The following is a 19,344-nucleotide window of genomic DNA, read 5'->3' as shown; positions in this document are numbered from 1 at the left end:
TTAAAGTCGACTCCTGTGAACAGCTAGGTTGACAGGCCGTTTCCTGCGATGAGGAGGTGCTGGAGTTTGGGGGAGCGAGCTGCTCGGAGCGGAGCACAAGGGCGCCAGCGTGATCCTGCCCGGCGAGCTCGCCCCGGGAAACCGCTGGGGGGCCTGCCGGGCACGGGCGGTGGCGCCCCCGATTCGTTATGGGTTTTGTGATTCTCAAATGTTTGAGAATAAATATGCCTTTCTCCATATTCAGAAAAAAAGTATTTACTTTTCTGTTGAAAAGTGTGAAAGTGAAATTCTTCTGTAGAACCCTTCCCGTTACACTGCGGAGAGACCATGCTAGCAGGTGCAGGGGGACGGGTGGGGGAGGAGGACGCTCCGGTGACCGGTGACCGGTGGGCCGCCCTGGGACGGGGTCTTATGTCAGCGGTCGGCTCTCTGTGAGCCGCCGGTGGGGGTCACCGCCCCTCCGGCTGAGAATCTGGATTTAACCCGGGCTGGGAGTGGGGGAGGAGAAGGGACCCGGGGTCCCTGAGGGGTGGGAGCGAGAAGCTGCCCACGAGGAAGTGGGTGTGAGTTTGCAGGTGCAGACACGGGAGCCTCCACAGCCCAGGTTTTGCTCAGGGGAGCACGCCGCCGTCCATCGTGGGAACAGGGCCCGCCTTCCCGGGCGCTGCCTCTGCCAAGGGGTGACTCGCCTAAACGCAACCAGGAAGGTGGGGAGGCGACTTGGTTTAAACACGCGGGTGGCCAGAGGTCCCGCAGCGCGGGCCTGTCATTCTCTGAGGGTGGGCGTGGCTTCCGGGGACACAAAAACCTACGGATCCCAGGGAACACGCAGCATCCTGGTCTCTTCCCGGCTGGCCTGGGAGGCGAGGCCCGGGCTGCGCGCTAGGAGGGCACGGGGGCGTCCAGCTGGCTGGCGATCGTCTGTCTGAGCTTGAGCAGGGCCTCCTGGAACTGGGGGTGCTCGTCCTTCACGTGGTCCAGGATGGCGCCGATGGCGGCCAGCCGGTGGTCCAGGCGCCTGCGCTCCTCCAGCTGCGCCGCCTTGGAGCGGAACAGGAACACGTACCTGCCGTCCTTCACCGCCTGCAGGTGCTTGAGGCGCGTCTGCAGGGTCACCAGCTCCGAGAGGTTCTTGGGTCGGATCAGAGGCGCGCGTCAGGCTGTGCGATTTAAAAGGGGACACCCACCGCCTCCTCCACAAACCCAGACTGGAGGAGAAGACAAAGGACAGGGCCTTGCAGGAAAGGGGCGCCTGGGGGCCCCCGAGCCCCCGCGGCCAGGGGAGGAGGCTGGGCGGAGCCCTCCTGCAGCCTCCGGGAGGCAGGTGGCCGCCGGGTGCCGGGCCTGGTGCTGGATGGCTCCCTCCGTGACCTCCCCATCTCCGCGGACCAGGCCCAAGGCCTGCCTGGCCTTTCTCTTCTGCTCACGCCCATCCAGCCTCGCAGGAAAGCCCACTGGGACGGCTCTGAAATTCTCTGCAGACCCGGACGGCTGCCCGCTAGCCCCACGGCGGGCAACGGCCCTGTCCGTGCGTCACCGTCCTCCTTACGCACTGCGATGGCCTCACACGGGCCTCCCGTGTCCACCCTTCACCTTCTGTGACTCACTCAACCTCAGAGCCCCTGGTCACCCCCAGCCGCACCCAAACCCCTCCGACATCAGCCAAGATCCTGCTCCCTGAAGTGGGGTCCCCCGCCCCTCCCCCGACACAGCAGGCTGGCCTGCAGCTCTGCGGGCCCTGGGGCTTTCTGGAGCTCCAGCTCCACCCCCCTGACCCCTCTGCCGGGGGCGGCACCCTCCCGCCTCCTCTAAGCCCGACTCGGATGTCATTTCTCCGAGCCTGGCCTAAAGGTGCGATCCCACCTCTCGATGCTTCTGCTTGTTTTTCACCATCTAACACGCCGTGTGCTCTCTCAGACTCCCGATTGCCTGTCCTCCCGCCCGCAGACCCGGAACCTCGGGGAGGGCAGGCGATGGTCTTTCTGCGCCACCGGCAGCCCTGGCTCCCGGGGCCGAGCCTGGACCGCGAAGGAGCCTGATGCGTGTGAGATGCCCTTGGCGGGAGGAGGCCATGCCCGCAGCCGCGTGGGCTGCTGCTGCAGGGCAGACCCCGGCCCCGGTTCTCATGCTGCTGGGGGCCCTGGGGCCCTGGGGCCTGCCTACCTGTCGCTTGCGGGCCACAAGCTGCTCCAGGGTGGCCTCGAGCTCCTCGGCCTGGGCCTGCATGGCGGACAGCTGCGCCTGCTTCTCGTGCAGGGAGTCGCTCATGCGCTTCTGGCTCTCTTCCAGCTGCGCGATGTTGCTGCTCGTCTCCTCGGTGGCCTAGCAGTGGTCGGCAAACTCATTAGCCAGCAGAGCCAAATACCAACAGGACAACGATGGAAATTCCTTTTGAGAGCCAAATTTTTTAAACTTAAACTTCTTCTAACGCCACTTCTTCAACATAGACTCGCCCAGGCCGTGGTAGTTTGTGGAAGAGCCACACTCAAGGGGCCAAAGAGCCGCATGTGGCTCGCGAGCCGCAGTTTGCCGACCACAGGCCTAGGGGACCCGCGGATCACCTGGGGCCCTGAGCCGGGTCGGCCTCGGACAGAGGGGATCAGGCCCCGCCCAGCCTTCCCTGCACCCAGTGCATTTCCAGAGGGGAAGAGGGTAGGCCCGGCTCCTCGGGACCTGGGGGGACGGGGCGAGTCCCAGCTAAGCCCGTTGCGCAGACGGCTTCCTGCCGCTCCCGGAGGCAGGCAGGGTTCGGGCAGCCCTGGCCAATGCCACCTGCCACGCTGGACACGCGCCAGCGGGTCGGGGGGCGGAGGGGGGGGCACACCGGCTGTGGACAGGCCGCCTCAGCAGGCTCCCGACCTTGTGGAGGTCCCTGATCTTCCGCCGCAGCTCCAGCTGCTTGTGGTGGAAGTCGGACCGGGTGAGCACCTTCCTGTCCATCTTGCTCTGGCCCTCGGCCCGGGTGGAGATGGTCTCTCTGCGGGCGACGGCCTGCTCCATGTCCCGGATCATCCGCTCCTGCTGCTTCAGCAGCTGCTTGTGCCGGACCTGGTGCACGGGGCAGAGAGAGAACCGTGGACCGGCCGCCTCCTGCACGCGCCCCGCTGGGGATGGAGCCGCCACCGGGCACGTGCCCTGACCGGGGATCCAACCTCCACCTCCTGGTTCCCGGGTGGACGCTCAACCCGGAGCCACACCAGCCGGCAGCGCGCGGCATGTTAAATATCGGAGCGCAGAACGCGGGGCCGCACCGCGGAAGGACAGACAGCGGCTGGGGCGACGCTGTGCGTGCGGCCGTGTGTGTCCGCGCTGCTCCGCAGGGATTCAGGGAGGACGGACCGACATACGGGCCGCGTGGGGGACAGCGCGTTTCACCGGAGCTTGGAGCGCGGTCGCCGTGCGGGGCGCCCTCCCGGGGCCCCAGGACCCTCCTGCACCCCCACACCTTCATCCGGTGGATCTCCGCCTTCATGGCCCGGATCTCCTTCTGGCCCGTCTCCGAGTCCACCGAGGCCCGCATCTCCTTCGCCAGCTGGATCTTCTTCTCCCAAAGCAGGACCTGGTGCCTTTACACGGGGGAGAGGCCGCGTGGGAGCTTTCTTCCCGAGGCTCCCTGAGCTCCTGCTTAAGGACCCCACCCCCCAAGGGAGCAGCCGCGGGGGGCAGGAGGTCAGGTCCGGCAGAGATGGGCACCGTGATCCTGTGTGTGTGTGTGGGGGGGGGGGGGGGGCGGGCTCTGGCCTGAGGGCCCGTGTCTGCGACTGCGTGCAGTTGCTATGGGAGACCCGCTGCCTGCTTTCCTAGGAAGGCCCTCGAGGGGCGGGCGGCATGTGCTGATGCCCAGGCCGGGGCGTGGGGCGTGGCTGTTACATAAGAAACACCCCCCCCCCCCATTCTGGGCCCAGCAGCCGCAGTGCCGGCCAGCTGTCTCTGGAATCACCCAGCTCAGGAGGGATTCTTTATTGAAAACACGTTTTTATTGACTTTAGCGAGAGGAAGGCAGAGGGAGAGGGAGAGAGAAACATCCGTGATGAGAGAGAATCATGGATCAGCCGCCTCCTGCACGCCCCCTACTGGCGATTGAGCCCGCAACCCGGGCCTGTGCCCTGACCGGGAATCGAACCGGGCACCTCTTGGTTCATAGGTCGACGCTCAATGTCTGCGCCACCCCGACGGGTCGACCCAGGACGCTCCCAGGGGCCCTGGGGGGCGGCAGCGGCACTCACTCGGCCTCCACCAGGCGGTTGAGGAGCGACACCTTCTCCTGGTTCAGCTGCTCCAGCCTGTCCTGCATCTCGATGGTCTCCCTCTCCGCGGCCTGCGGGGGGCAGGGGGGGCAGCTGGGCGGCGGCGCTGGTGGACGAGGGGCCCACGGCTGTGCCCGCCCCTGCGGCCTTCCCTGGGGCCCGTGTGCCCCCCTGCCCCGGGGGACGCGTGTGCCCGAGGCTACGCCCTCCCGCCCGCCGCCCGGGCCCGGGGCCGCGTGCCCGCACCTTGAGCGCGTGCAGGAACTGGCTCTCGGCCAGCAGGTTGGCCTGCTGCAGGCCCTCGGAGCTGCTGCGGTTGCGGCTCAGGAGCACGTTGAGCTTGCGCAGGTCGTTGTCCAGGTCCTTCATGTGCCGCTCGATGTCCTTCTGCTCCCGCTTCTCCTGCTCGATCTTCTCTGTGGCGGAGGGACGAGGGCCCTGAGCCCCGCTGTCCTCCTGGCGCCCCCATCACGTCCCTCTGGGGCGGGGGACAGGGGAGGGGTCCCCTCTGGCCGCTGGGTTTCCAAAGCCCGGCCTTTCGGGGACCTGGAAGGACGGGGGTGGACGACCAGCAGGTGGGGGTGACGCAGGCTTCGGAGGGCGGGGCGGCCCAGGACCGCTGGGAGGAAACGGGGCGTGATGTGCCAGGCGGAGGGAGCCCCGAGCTCTGGGCGGCACCCCGAAGGGCTGCATGGCCGGGCTGACCTGCGATGACCCCGGGCCAGGGACCAGGTGGGCCCCAAAGGGACAGGTGCCTCAGCAGGTGGCTGTGGGGTGAAGGTGCCAGGAAGGGTGCCCCCTGCCCCTCTGGGCACCCTGGCACGTGGAGACCCTGAGACGTAGACACAGCGGGTGAGCCGGGGCCGCGGGCGGGGCAGAGAGGGCGCGCCTCCTGAGGCCCGGGCAGGGCTCCAGCCCCGGGACCCAGCGTCCGTGTGATTCGGGGAGCCGCCTATCGTGGGCGGAGGGCACTCGATCCCAAACTTAACAAACTCAGCACACGTTCTCGCCTCGCCCGCCCCCGTGACTGCGGCCCACCCGCCGGTCAGGGCCACGGCTCAGAGCCGCACCCTGGGGCTGCCCGAAGGCTGGCGAGACGCAGCGAGCCCGCCGTGCCCTCCCCCCCCCCCCATGGCCCTGTCCCCGCGGGCGACCGGGGCTGGCGGCGCTCACTGTCGGTCCTCAGCTTCTTCTGCTCCAGGATGCGCACCTCCTTGCTGAAGAGGCTCAGGGCGGCCAGCTGCTCCTCGCGCTCCTGCGCCGCCCGCACCATGTCCTGCTGGAGGCGCAGCCAGCCCACCTGCGCCTGCGTCACCCGGGCGCCCGCCTCGTCCAGCAGCTTGCCCAGCCTCTTGATCTCCAGCTCCAGCGGCCCCATCTCTTCCCCCTGCGGAGACCCGCCGCGGCCAGGGCGCCTCCGGTGAGGGGCCTGCTCTCTGGGGGGCCGAAGGCTGGGGTGGCTCCTCAGAGGGCCGGCCGGTCCTTGGGTGCCCTCCCCCGAGGCCCCGGCCGCAGGCCCCGCCCGCTGCGGGAGACGGCGTCCGCCAGGCCGGCGCCTACCCCGATCTCGGAGACCATCTGCTCCAGCTCCTTGTTGAGGGCGTTGATGAGGCCCTGCTTGCGCTCGATGAGGATGGTGCGCCGGGCGATCTCGCTCTCGCTGTTGCTGATGAGCTCGTTGACCTTCTGCACCTCCTTGTCCAGCTCGGCCAGCGTCTCCCGGTGCACCTCCAGCCGGCAGTTGGTGTGGGTGATGTCCAGCGTGGCCTGGGCGATGTCACCGTCGATCTTGGAGAGGTGTGTCACCTGCACGGCCGACAGCAGACGCGTCGGACCTTCTCTTCTCCCCGGAGGCTCCGGAGGGGCCCCCATTTCCTAGAGGTCCCCACCTTCCGGGTTTGCTCTCTGTCTCCTGGACCCTGAGGGCCTCTCACAACCAGGAAAGGTAACATTGGCCCTGACCGGTGTGGCTCAGTGGATAGAGCGTCGGCCTGCAGACTGAAGGGTCCCAGGTTCGATTCCGGTCAAGGGCATGTACCTTGGCTGCGGGCACATCCCTAGTGGGGGGTGTGCAGGAGGCAGCTGATCGATGTTTCTCTCTCATCGATGTTTCTCTCTATCCCTCTCTCTTCCTCTCTGTAAAAAAATGAATAAAAATATATGTATATATATGTAAAAAGTAACATTGTTTCTCCTTAAACAGACTGTGGCCACACTGGGTGGAAATGTGTGAATACAGATGAGGAAATCGCCCGTTTTCCTGCCTCAGGCAGGCCCCCATCACCACCAGGAACCTGTCCCTTTCCCAGTCTTTCCACATAAATCCCTCCCCCCAAAACAAAAGCTGTGCCGACCCCACCTGCCAGCCCCAAGCCCTCGCTGCCCCCACAAAGCCTCAGCCCTCTCACCTTCCCCCGGCTCCTGCCCACTCCTAGCCCCCCGCCCCCACTCACCTGGGCTCCTCCCCGGGACCCCAGCTGGCTGTCCTACATGCACCTGCTGGCCGGCCACCGGGTGCCTTTCCAGAACACCCCCATTTCTAGGTTTTAAAGCCGGCCCTGCCCAGCTGGGACAGACGCTCCCAGCACCTCGCCTCGCCACGCCCTGCCCCTGCGGCAACTCTCGGGCCCCCTGAGCCCGCCCCTTTCCTTGCCAAGACCTTCTGAGATCGCCAGGCCACCGGGGTCTTCACAAGGCCCCGCCTTCCTCTCTGTGCTGGCACTCAGCCCCCCACCGACCCAACAGCCCGCCCCTCCCCCTCCACCCCGACGCCCTGGCCTCCTGGGACGTCAGTACGGCTCCTGGGTGACCTGTCTAGACGCCACCCACCGTGGATGCTGCCCACCTTCCTCCTGGGCCCCAGCTCCAGGGCATGGCGCCCATTCACACTCTGGGTCCCCATCCCAGACAGGCCCCACCAGCCAGCCCAGCTGGCCAGTTTGAGAACTCTTTACTGCCCTCTTCTGGACATGGATGGTTCTAATGCACGAGTTTCCTGGGCAGCAGGGGACAGGGGAGGTTTGGGGGCCTGGGGCCCTGGGGCCTTGAAGCAGGGCTGGGCAGGTTACTTCACACCCACCACACCCCTTAGCTTCTCCAGGGCACCCACTCTGCTCCCAGCTGGTGGTCTTGCTCCCAATTTCCAGAAAATGGACTGGCGGGACTTCCCGGGTGTCAGCCAGGACGTCCCAAGGAGACCCAGCGTTCCCAGCCCCGTGGCCCACTTCCTTGGGACAGCCGCCTCCTCCCCACGTCGAGGAGCGGTGAGCGGGTCACCAGGGGAGCCGCAGCCCCGCCCCCGGAGGACAGGTGAGCCCGCCAGCTGGGTGGCAGGTCACTTTAGCTCGGCTGGGCCGCCTGACCACACCCACCCAGACAGCAGTGACGGCTGACATTTAGGGCACCCTCTGGGCCTCCCCAGACAGACCGAGGCAAGAGGATACAGTGTCGGCCTGCGGCCTGAAATAGTAACATCCATGATGAGAATCATGGACCCGCTGCCTCCTACACGCCTCACACTGGGGATGGAGCCCACAACACGGGCATGTGCCCTGACCGGGAACCGGCCCGACATAAAAAGTAACCTTACTGAATAGGAAAGGTGTATTAAGAAAATGGGTTAGCCCCAGCCGGTTTGGCTCAGTGGATGGAGCGTCGGCCTGCGGACTTAAGGGTCCCGGGTTCGATTCTGGTCAAGGGCATGTACCTTGGTTGCCGGCACATCCCCAGTGGGGGGTGTGCAGGAGGCAGCTGATCAATGTTTCTCTCTCATCGATGTTTCTGACTCTCTCCCTCTCCCTTCCTCTCTGTAAAAAGTCAGTGGAGTATATTTAAAAAAAGAAAATGGGTTAGAATGGACTTAAAAACTGACACGTAATGAGACCTAGGTTAAGGTGTGTGCACCCACGTTTGCCTGTGTCCACGAGGGTGTCTGCTCTATGTGCACGGGGATGTGGACATGCGTGTTCCCGTGTCCTTGTGTGCCTGTTTACTTCGTTGCACGTGTATGAGCGTGTGTGTCAGAAAGGTGTCCAGCGGGAACTCTGCCAGCCTCCTAGGAGGCTCGCCCTGGCGGCGGATGGCAGCTGCCTGGTCTCCGCTCACTGCCCTGTGCGTGCCCAGGCTTCCCATGGCCAAATGCCTGGGACCCAGCCTGCCACCGAGCTTCGTGCCCTTGACCCACATCGGACCCGGGACCCTTCAGTCCTCGGCTGATGCTCTACCCGCTGAGCCACACCGCCAGGGCACAAAGTCCTGGCTTTTACAGCTGGAGAACCTGAGCCGTGAACGGACACGCCCAGGCCCCTGCCCACAGGGTTCTGCGGCCTGTGGCCGGGCGGGTCTGTGGGCCCGGGGCGCCCCCTGGCGGCGGCGGTGGCGGCGCACCAGGTTGGTCTTCTGCTTCTGCAGCTTGAGCAGCAGCTGGTGGAAGTACTTGGTCATCTTGTTGGAGGTCGTGTGCTCCTGCAGCTTCCGCACGATGGCCGCGTCCAGCTCCCGCCGCAGGTCCAGCTCCTCCCGGATGGACTGGTGGACCGCCACCAGCGCGGCCCTGATCTCCTTGTGCTCCTGGGGGGGAGGGGGCAGTGAGGGCGGCGGAGGCGCCCCGCTGTGTGTGCGGTGGGGGGAGGGCTCAGAGGCGCCCCGCCGTGTGTGCGGTGGGGGGAGGGCTCGGAGGCGCCCCGCTGTGTGTGCGGTGGGGGGAGGGCTCAGAGGCGCCCCGCTGTGTGTGCGGTGGGGGGAGGGCTCGGAGGCGCCCCCCTGTGTGTGCGGTGGGGGGAGGGCTCAGAGGCGCCCCGCCGTGTGTGCGGTGGGGGGAGGGCTCAGAGGCGCCCCGCTGTGTGTGCGGTGGGGGCGCCGTACCTCCCGCGCCGCGCCCAGCTTGCCGTCCGTGTCCTGCAGCACCAGCTGGTAGGTGCCGAACTGGCCCTGCAGCGCCTCCTGCCGCGCCAGGCACTGCGCCGTGAGCTTCTGCAGCACGCGGCCCTCGGCCTCCACGCGGCGCAGCACCCGGGCCAGCGTCTCGTTGCGCTCCTCCTCCTGCACGATGGACCGCTTGTAGGCCTCCACCTCGCCGTCCGCCGCCTTCAGCTGGTGCTGGCACTCGCTGCCGGGACCGCAGAGCCGGGTGTCAGCCCCCGCCCCGCGGCCCCGCCCGGAGGGAGCTCCGGCGGAGACAGCCCCTCCTCGTGGCAGCGATGGAGCCCCTCCCCGTCCCCAGGCCAAGGCCCCATCTCTAGGTGCCGCCCGGCTCAGGGGTGGAGCGCAGGCCTGTGAACCCGAGGTCACCGTTCCTTTCAGGGGTTACGGGCTCGATCCCCAATAGGGAGCGTGCAGGAGGCAGCCGATCAGTGATTCTCTCCTCACTGATGTTTCTCTCTCTCCCTCTCCCTTCCTCTCTGAAATTATTAAAAAATATTGTTTAAAAATAACTAAAAACTCAAGGTTGTGATTATGGTGGGGGGAGGGGAGGGGGAGATAGTAGACTGAGTAGCCATGACAACACTCCTGGACCGGCTATGGGGGCCTGGGGGACACGGCAATGGGGAGGCCGCGGAGGGGCCCTCTGACCTGCGGCCTGTCCCCTGGGCAGCGAGTCTTTCCTGGGCAGCTGGTCCCTGCCACCCCGAGCCGGGAGTGGAGACCCGGTTAGCGCCAAGCAGGGGAGGGACAGGCCCCCAGGCATCCCTCTGAGCCCCATCAGCGGGGCGGGGAGTTAGGCAGCACTGTGCCCAGGACACCCCACCCCACCCCACCCCGCTGGGAGTGGCCGCGGGACCGAGGCGGGCTCTGCCTCCCCCTCCGGGGAGATGAACCGGGATTGCGGCTGGAACGCGCCAGGCAGGACAGCCCTGAAGCCTGGAGTCCCCACGCCGGCGGCGAGACTTCGAGTCAAAGGGCCGCCTTCTCTCCCGAAGAATAACGCCCCTTCTTCTCCCCCTCCGTCTCCCCTGACCCCTGACCCGAGGGGGTGACCCCTCCGTCCTCCCGGGAAATCCGAGCAGGAAAGCCGCTGCTCGGGGCCACGGGGGTTTGAAAGAAACGTCGGACTCTCCGTGAACAGTCGGAGCGTTCAGGGCGGAAGCGGAGCTGCAGGTGCCTCCTGTGTCCCAGGAGGCGGCTCCTGGACCAGGGCGCCCCACCTCCCCAGTCCCCACTTCTCACCTGCCCACGGCTCTGAGATCACTCGGCCTGGCCGCCCGGCGCCCTCCACCCCGGGCCGGCGGCGCACGGCGAGGCGGCGGCCGTACCTGAGCACCTCCCGGATGGTCCTGTGCGCCTCGTCGCGGCGCTTCATGCCCACCAGGCAGACGGTCCACTGCTGCAGGATGAGCTTCTTCTCCACCCGGATGGTGTCGATCTCCGCGCAGGCCTGCGGGGAGGGCGGGGCTGGTCTCGGCTCCTGGCGCTCACGGCCCCAGAAAGCACGAGGGGCCCGGGCCTTCCCCGAGGGCTGTCCTTCCCTGTCGGCCTTGCAATTCCGGATCACAAAGTTAACCATGGCTCTACAGACGCCTCGGACCCTGGCTGCGCCTTCCTCCACCCCGCGGGCTGGAGGCCAGGGAAGGAGGGGGCGGAGGGCCGCCAGCACTGATGGACACCGGGCCCCGCCAGACCCCACTCGTGGGCTGAGATCCAAAGACCGTGGCTGAAATCAGTCTTTAAATATTTTAATCACTCTCATTTGTAAAACAAACAAACAAACAAACAAAAAAGGTGTTCATCCTTGCACAAGTAAGCAAAAGGAAAACAAAATTACCCATCATGCCCCACTTGGAGGTTATCATTTCTAACACACTGGTGCTACCTCCGTGTGTGTGTGTGTGTGTGTGTGTGTGTGTGTGACCATGTTCTACGTGTTGCTTTGTAACTTAGTATTAAAAAGTATCGTATTGCCGAAACTGGTTTGGCTCAGTGGATAGAGCGTTGGCCTGCGGAATGAAGGGTCCCGGGTTCGATTCCAGTCAAGGGCATGTACCTTGGTTGCGGGCACATCCCCAGTAGGGGGTGTGCAGGAGGCAGCTGGTCGATGTTTCTCCCTCATCGATGTTTCTAGCTCTCTATCCCTCTCCCTTCCTCTCTGTAAAAAAATCAATAAAATATATTTTTAAAAAAAGTATTGTATTGCCTGGCCAGTGTGGCTCAGGGGTTGAGCGTCGACCTATGTATGACCCAGGAGGTCACGGTTGGATTCCTGGTCAGGGCACATGCCAGGTTGCAGGCTTGATCCCCAGTAGGAGGCGTGCAGGAGGCAGCCACTCCATGATTCTCTCTCATCACTGATGTGTCTCTCTCTCTCCCTCTCCTTTCCTCTCTGACATCAATAAAAATATATATTTTTTAAAAGTCATAGCAGCTTTGGTTTCTAGTGTTGGCCACTGACTTCGGGGCTGCCCTGGGCCCCTCCCTCCCTCCCTGCACCCGGAGTGGAGAGGCGGGCCCTGCCTGGGCAGGAGGGAGGCTCCAGTCCTCCCCGCGGGGCCGCCTGGTGGCCAGGGAGCTGGCTGAGGGTCCGCCCAGCTAGGAGCACAGGGTCCCGCTGCCTGGGCGGCCTCAGCCCCTCGGGCTGTGGGAGGAATGACTCTACCGGCCACCTGTCCCCACCGGGGTCAGCCAGGTGCTCGGAGATGCTGACGGGGACCCGCGGCTCGGCCACCCATTCGACAGGCACGTGGGCTGTGGGCGCCACTGCGGCTGAGGGCCGTGGGGTCCCTCTTACCTCGCTCACGGCTTTCCTGAGCATCCGGGTCTCCTCCGCCTGGGCCCCCGACTGAGCCTCGAACAGGGCGATCTGTTCCTCCAGCTCGTGAGCCCGGCTGGTGAGCTGGTCCACGTGCAGGTCCTGCGAAACGAGACCCATGGCGGCTCTCTGGCACCGACCCCTGACCCCTGACCCGAGGGGGTGACCCCAAGGCTGGCCCGGGGGTGGGGGAGAGCCTGCGCCTGGACTGGCGGGTACCTGCTGCTTCTTGTCCCGCTCGGCCCGCGCCCGCTCCGCTTCCGACTTCTTCACGACCTGCTTCATCACGTGGATGTCGTCCCGCATGTCCTGGTCGATGTTCTGCATGTAGAACAGGTTCAGAGCCAGGTGCTCCATCTCGCTCTGCAGCGCCGCCACTGGGGAGGAAACAGGCCGCAGCTGCGTGCCCCGCCGCCCTTCCCGCCCGCCCGCCCGCCACCTGCCTGCTCCCGCCCTCGGCTGCCCTGCCACTGGGACTGTCGTCTCTCACTGATTGGCTTCTATCAGCTCTTCACCATTGATTGCTGCCTCCTGCACGCCCCCTACTGGGGACTGAGCAGGCAGGGTGGGCAGAATTTGTAAGTGGCTCCCATAACCCCGGCCCCGGTGTTACTCCTGTGGTTACGGTCCCTCCGGAGGCAGAAGGGAAAGGATCAGGTGGGCCTGGCCTAAGCAGGTGAGCCTTGAGAAGCAGAGTTTTCTGCGGCTGGTGGCCGAAGAGGAGGAGAGAGAGCGCCTCAGGGCGAGTGGGACGCGAGGAGGGGCGAGCTCCCCATGGCGGGCTTGAAGGCGGAGGGCGCCGTGGCAAAGGGTGTGGGCTGAGCGCGCCCCGGCTGACAGCCAGCGAGGAAGCAGGACCGCAGTCCTGCAGCCGCAAGGAGCTGAATTCCACCAACGACCTGAACAAGTCTGCAGGTGGGTCTGCCCCAGGTCGCCCCACGAGATCCCTCGGGTTGGCTTGGGGGTGCCCCAGGCAGAGACCCGGTGGGCCACGCCAGGCTCCTGCCCTACAGCACTGGGGGCAGATACATCAACGGGGGCTGTTTTAAGCCCTTAAGTTGGTGGCAATTTGTTACACGACAACAGAAAACCAAAACGGAAGAGTGGACGCTGCCATTGGCAACCCAGGTTTCAAATGTTTTCTTCTTCCTAGCTGTGCTGGCCTATTTTTTAAAAAGATTTTAAAGTTAATTTTTAGAAAGCACGAGGCCCGAAGGAGCGGCGGCGGGTGGGGCTCAGTGTCCGCGGGGACTGGGGACCGCTCTGTGCGGCCGCGGCTTCGGTGGGCCCCGCCGCCTGTCTGGGCCAGAGCCCCCGGCCCCCTCCCCCGGCCCCCTCCCCCAGCCCCCACTCCTGCTCGGCGCCCTGTGCCTCGGAGGGGCCCTGCCCAGCGGTGCCACCTGCTCAACCCTGCGGTGCCTGCTCTCCCTGCCGCGGGGCACCCGCTCCCGGAGCCCTCAGCGCAGACCCCTTCGCCTCTGCCCCGGTGTCCCGACACGGGAGCTCCCGAGCTGCTGTTTCCTGGGTGGGCAGGTGCCTTTCCGGGCATTTATGCCCCCCGCTTCCCAAAGGCGGGTCCCCTGGTGCCCCTTTCTCCATCCCGCGATGGCGGGGGCCCCTCGGGGATGCCATGGCGGGGACCCCTCGGCTGCCGGGCCTGGGGTCTTACACTTTCTGCGCTCGTCGTTGGCGGCCTCGCAGGTGCGGGTGTAGAGCAGGCGCATGCGCTGCAGCTCCTCCTCCGTCTGCTGCCGGGCGCACGTGGCCAGCGAGTAGCGGTCGTGGCTCTTCTCCAGCTGCACCTGCAGGGCCGCCATGTGCTGCTGCACCGCGTACAGGTCCACGCCCAGCTCCTGCCGCTGCGCCTGGCTCTGCTTGGAGGCCACGCCCTGCGGCCGAGAGGCGGGTCAGGGGGCGGGCACACAGCTGGGGGGATGGGGGGGGTGGGCACACAGCTGGGGGGGATGGGGGTGGGCACACAGCAGGGGGGGAGGGGGGGCGGGCACACAGCAGGGGGGATGGGGTGGGCACACAGCTGGGGGGATGGGGGTGGGCACACAGCTGGGGGGATGGGGGTGGGCACACAGCTGGGTGGGGATGGGGGGTGGGCACACAGCTGGGGGGATGGGGGGTGGGCACACAGCTGGGGGGATGGGGGTGGGCACACAGCTGGGGGGATGGGGGTGGGCACACAGCTGGGGGGATGGGGGGTGGGCACACAGCTGGGGGGATGGGGGACAGGCACACAGCTGGGAGGATGGGGGACAGGCACACAGCTGGGGGGATGGGGGTGGGCACACAGCTGGGAGGATGGGGGACGGGCACACAGCTGGGGGGGATGGGGACGGGCACACAGCTGGTGGGATGGGGGTGCACGCACCAGCTCCAGCAGCTCCAGCTGCAGCTTCTCCACCTGCCGGTTCAGGTAGCCGTTCAGCGCAGCCTGGAACCTGAGCATCAGGGGCTAAAGCGACGGCAAAGCTCCGGTTAGTGTCCGCCCCATCGGGCCTCAGCCCAGCTGTTCTCCTGGGGGGGGCGGGGGGGTTCTACCCTCCGTGCTCACACTTCTGCGGCCACACGCCTGGCACTCGGGTCTGGTTCCAGGCACTGAAGCCCGAGTTCGTGTTTTGGCAAAAGGGCAGGGCAGGCGGGGCGGTGGTCCCGGCACCACTGCGGGCGAGGGCTGCCGGCACCAGTGGGCACTCGGCCCTTCCCGGGCAGCGCCATCCGCCTGCGGGCTCATCCCTCGGGCGGCCTTCCCTGCCGGCCCAAGGTCCCCCCTCCCCCTCCCCGAGTGCCCGGTCCCTGAGGCCCGCGGGGCCAGGCAGGTTCGGGGAACAGGAGCCTCCGAGGAGACCAGGCTCTACAAAGCCGCCAGCACCTGCCCAGTCCCTGTCCGGTGAGCGGTGCGCGCTGGGGCCCGGGGGCCTGGAGGCGGAGGGCAGGGAGGCGGCTCCGAGCCGCGGGGCCCCTCCCTCCTTACGTGGTTCGGGTCCAGGACCACCAGGTGGGCCACGTCTTCGTCAGGCTCGTCGCTCCCCTCGGACTCCAGCGGCTCTGCGCCCCCCTCCTCCGAGAGGCTGAGGTGCTGGATCCTGTCCAGGAAGGAGGGCGGGGGCGCTGGCCTGGGGGGCGCTGGCCTGGGGGGCGATGGCCTGGGGGGCGCCCGGGACGCCGGGGCGGGGATGCCTGCGGGACAGACAGCATCCGAGGAGTGAACAGAGTTGAGGTCAGGAACCGAGGGAAGCTCCCATTGGACGGGGCAGAGTTCTATTTTCTTTTTAATTGATTTCAGAGGGAGAGGGAGGGGGAGAGGGAGGGGGAGGAGGAGGAGGAGGGAGGGAGAGGGAGTGGGAGGGGGCCCATGGTAAGTGACTGAGAGACACAGCGTCTCTGTAAGGACTGCAGCGGTGAGGCCGTCAGCGCTCCGCACGCCTTCTCCCTCCCGGTTAGTAAAGTCTTTGTCTAGAGCAGTGATGGCGAACCTATGACACGCGTGTCAGCACTGACACGCGTAGCCATTTCTGATGACACGCGGCAGCATGCCGCGGATGAAACATTTGCTGCTCCTGAGGATGAAACACTTGCGAAATAATGTTTTTTCCTCACAGTGACACACTACCCGAGTTATGCTCAGTGTTTTGGCGAAGTCTGACACCCCAAGCTCCAAAGGTTGCCCGTCACTGATCTGGATGCACGGCCGCGCAGGGAGTGACGTCACGGGCGGGGCGGGGCTCAGCCGGGCGCAGGGCCCTGGTACCTGGCTCCGGGCCCGAGGACTCCTCCGAGGTCAGGGACAGCTCGTCCGAGGATGGGACCCGGCCCCCCGGGCTCAGCCTCAGGGGGCGCGGGGGGCCCCGCTGGAGGTCCTCATCAGACTCCGTCTGGAGCAAGAAAAACCGAGCCTGAGCCCACGGGCGGAGTGACCGGGTTCCACTCACTCCAGGGCTCAAAAGTCAACATAGTCTTAAAGGAACAGAAACTCGTTTGGCCATAAAGATCACGTGCCCTGCCCGGCCCGCGTGGCTCAGGCGCTGAGCATGGACCTAGGAACCAGGAGGTCAGGGTTAGATTCCCGGTCAGGGCACAGGCCCGGGTTTCGAGCTCGATCCCCAGTAGGGGGCGTGCAGAAGGCAGCCAATCAATGATTTTCTCTCATCATGGATGTTTCTCTCCCTCTCCCTTCCTCTCTCTCAAATCAATAAAAATATATTTTAGAAAAATAGAAGATCATGTGCCTTTTGCAAATGGTCACAATGGAAACGGTCCACCCCATCCCCCGGGCGGGCCGCTCAAGACCAGCCGTCGGATGCCTCTGGCATTCGGAGCCCCGCCTTCGCTGAGCAATGTCTAACGGGGATTGCCATGGGTACTTGAAGTGTACCCCAAGTTCCTCTCGTCAGGCGACACCCCCCACGGCAGTAAGCAGCACACTGGCGTCAAGCAGACCTGGGCTGCTCACCGAATGGCTGAGCTGAAATCTGGAAGCATCCGGGCCCGGCTGCCACTCAGAGGAGCCTGCTGCCTGCTGGGCGGGCTCCGAGTCCGGGGCCGCGTCCCCAAGGCTGGTGTCGGAATCGATGATCTCTGTGGAGCTGGCTTTCCCCTCGGGGGACACGGCTTCCATGTCAGACCCCTGCCCCCCTTCCACCTGCTGCTCCCCTCCCATCTCCACGGCCGCCTCATTCTCCATTTCCCATTCAGGCGCGACTTCCCCCTCTTCTCCTTCAGGGACCACGTCCCCCTCTTCTCCATCATCAGGGACCACGTCCCCCTCTTCTCCATCATCAGGGACCACGTCCCCCTCTTCTCCATCATCAGGGACCATGTCCCCCTCTTCTCCATCATCAGGGACCACGTCCCCCTCTTCTCCATCATCAGGGACCATGTCCCCCTCTTCTCCATCATCAGGGACCATGTCCCCCTCTCCATCATCAGGGACCATGTCCCCCTCTCCATCATCAGGGACCACGTCCCCCTCTTCTCCATCATCAGGGACCATGTCCCCCTCTTCTCCATCATCAGGGACCACGTCCCCCTCTTCTCCATCATCAGGGACCACGTCCCCCTCTTCTCCATCATCAGGGACCATGTCCCCCTCTTCTCCATCATCAGGGACCACTTCCCCCTCTTCTCCATCAGGGACCAGTTCCCCCTCTTCTCCTTCAGGTGAGACTTCCTCATTGGGCGGGACTTCCCCGGGGCCGGTGGCCTCCCACTCAGCAGCTTCCTCAGCATCAGCGGCTCCTTGTCGGGTCTGCTCTCCGGCGGTCTCCTCTGTGGCTGCCTGAGGCTGCGTGGCAGGAAACAATCAGGAAACAAAATATAAGGGGTCTGGTGAGGTTTTCCCTTGTTTTGTTTTTAGTGATGTCAGAGCAGAAGGGAGAGGGAGGGAGAGACAGAAACAGCAATGCTGAGAGAGAATCATCGATGGGCTGCCTCCTGCACGCCCCCTACTGGGGACTGAGCCAGCAACCCGGGCCTGTGCCCTTGACCGGGAATGGAAACCCGGACCCTTCAGTCCGCAGGCTGTGGCTCCAGCCACTGAGCCGGACCGGCCAGGGCGAGGTTTCACCCTGCACAGCGTGACGATGCCGATGGAGACGCGGCCCCCACGCTTCCGAGTGCGGCTGGGCTATGGCCTCTCTGCACGCGCTCTGCCATTTGGTGGTCACCTCCGCCCTTCGCTAGAGGAAAGGAATTCTGGACAACTCGGGCCTCTGAGAGCAGGTCCCCGCTCCCGCCGGGCCCCACGAGCCCTGGGCCGGGGAGAGGGGGCGGGGAGGGGGGGCTCAGCAGCTGGACGGTCCGCTTGGGACCAGAGACACTTTCTGGAGTGAGTGCTCCACCTCTCCCCGCAGCCCCTGGTGGACACAGGCCCAGGCACTGCCCCCCCCCCCCCCCCGCCAACTCACCCCCGTGCCCGCGGGGATCCCGTCCTCCTCTCCTTCCATCGCTGCGTCTCCTGCCCTGTGGGACCTGGTGGGGGAGAAACAGGCGGAGAGTCACCGGAGAGCCTGCCTCCCCGGGCGGGCGGCCGCCGCCCAGCGCCCACTTGCTTGTCAATGACCAGTTTGTCACCAGCCCCAGCACCAGCGCCCGCACGTGGCGGCAGTGCCACCAGAGAGTGTCTCCAGGAACGAAGATGAAAAACACGGTCACTAAAGCACAAGAGGAACAGCACGCGGCGGCGACGACGCTGGGGAAATGCACCGGGAAATGGCAGGAAAGGGCGAGACCTCGGCCCCGCACCCTCCGGGCTGGAGAGCACAATGTCCCGCTTCACCGTCTTCCTAAAACGGCTTTGCTCTGTTCTAAGTGAAAACGCGAGCTCAGAGCCCGGCCGCGGGGCGCAGGGGTTGAGCTTTGGCCCAGGAGCCAGGAGGTCAGGGTTCGATTCCCGGTCAGGGCACAGGCCCGGGTGGCGGGCTCGATCCCCAGTGGGGGGCGTGCAGGAGGCAGCTGACCCATGATTCTCTCTCATCACGGATGTTTCTCTCTCTCCCCCTCTCCCTTCCTCTCTGAAACCAATAAAAAACATTTTTAAAAAACTAGCTTTTTAGAAAATAAAATCAAGATGGTAGACGTGCCCGGCCCGCGTGGGTCAGTGGTTGACCGTTGACCTATGAACCAGGAGGTCATGGTTCAATTCCTGATCAGGGCTGCGGGCTGGATGGGGGGGGGGGGGGGGGGCGTGCAGGAGGCAGCCGATCCATGATTCTCTCTCAACATGGATGTTTCTCCCTCTCCCTTCCTCTCTGAAATCAGTAAAAATATATTTTAAAAAATTTAAAAATCGTTAGCAGACCACCATCTACCTGCGCTCAGGTCGTGGGCCCAGGGCAGCCCCCTGCGGGGACCCCCAAGTCAAGCTGGGGGAGGGAGAGGGGGATCACTCTTCCAGGAGAGCCCGGGGCTGGGCTGGTTTCCGGCTCCGGGGCCAGGGGCCACCCGAGGGGCAGCACCCGAAGACCATCCCCTCCTCCCTCCCCACCTCAGAGACGCCTGCACCCCGCTCTGCACCAGGGGCTGCCAAGCATAGTGGTTGCCATGGTTACTGCGGGCGAGTGGGTCCCGGTTTGGGGGAGCCCCTGGAGCAGGGGACAGAGCGGGGTGCGGGAGCAGACAAAGGGGCGGTGAGGAAGGAGAGGGGGCGCAGGGATGGGCCGGCCCAGGGGGCGGGCGGGGGAGGGGCCGGGGCGGGAGGAGAGGGGCAAGTGGGCAAGGGGCGCCCGGGGGGTATGGAAAGGGGGAACCTGGGGCCCTCCAAGACCCGCGGTGCCTGGACCCCGCTTACCCGCTGGCCCCGCCGTCGCCCGTTGCTAGGCGACGCCGTCAACATCCGGCGGGCGGGGA

General features: G+C 65.5%; 1 protein-coding gene across 1 annotated transcript; it reads right to left on the bottom strand.

The window, feature by feature from the left end:
* Window positions 1–271: 271 nt before the first annotated feature.
* Window positions 272–19,330, bottom strand: CCDC40 (coiled-coil domain containing 40). Its single transcript, XM_054709834.1, has 22 exons — window positions 19,286–19,330; window positions 18,807–18,865; window positions 17,904–17,967; window positions 17,111–17,281; window positions 16,451–16,732; window positions 15,749–15,872; window positions 14,972–15,177; window positions 14,369–14,452; window positions 13,658–13,877; window positions 12,208–12,365; window positions 11,968–12,090; window positions 10,499–10,620; window positions 9,111–9,354; window positions 8,634–8,816; window positions 5,808–6,053; window positions 5,421–5,634; window positions 4,494–4,663; window positions 4,227–4,318; window positions 3,446–3,566; window positions 2,860–3,048; window positions 2,164–2,322; window positions 272–1,131 (listed from the first exon to the last, which is right to left on the bottom strand). The coding sequence occupies exons 1-22, from the start codon at window positions 19,328–19,330 to the stop codon at window positions 883–885; spliced, it is 3,525 nt and encodes a 1,174-aa protein (XP_054565809.1). The 3' UTR covers window positions 272–882.
* Between the last annotated feature and the right edge of the window lie 14 nt (window positions 19,331–19,344).

The sequence above is a fragment of the Eptesicus fuscus genome, chromosome 20, assembly GCF_027574615.1.
Source record: "Eptesicus fuscus isolate TK198812 chromosome 20, DD_ASM_mEF_20220401, whole genome shotgun sequence".
Lineage (NCBI taxonomy): Eukaryota > Metazoa > Chordata > Mammalia > Chiroptera > Vespertilionidae > Eptesicus > Eptesicus fuscus.
Note: the sequence above shows the minus strand (reverse complement) of the source record. Positions and strands in the feature narration are given on the sequence as shown.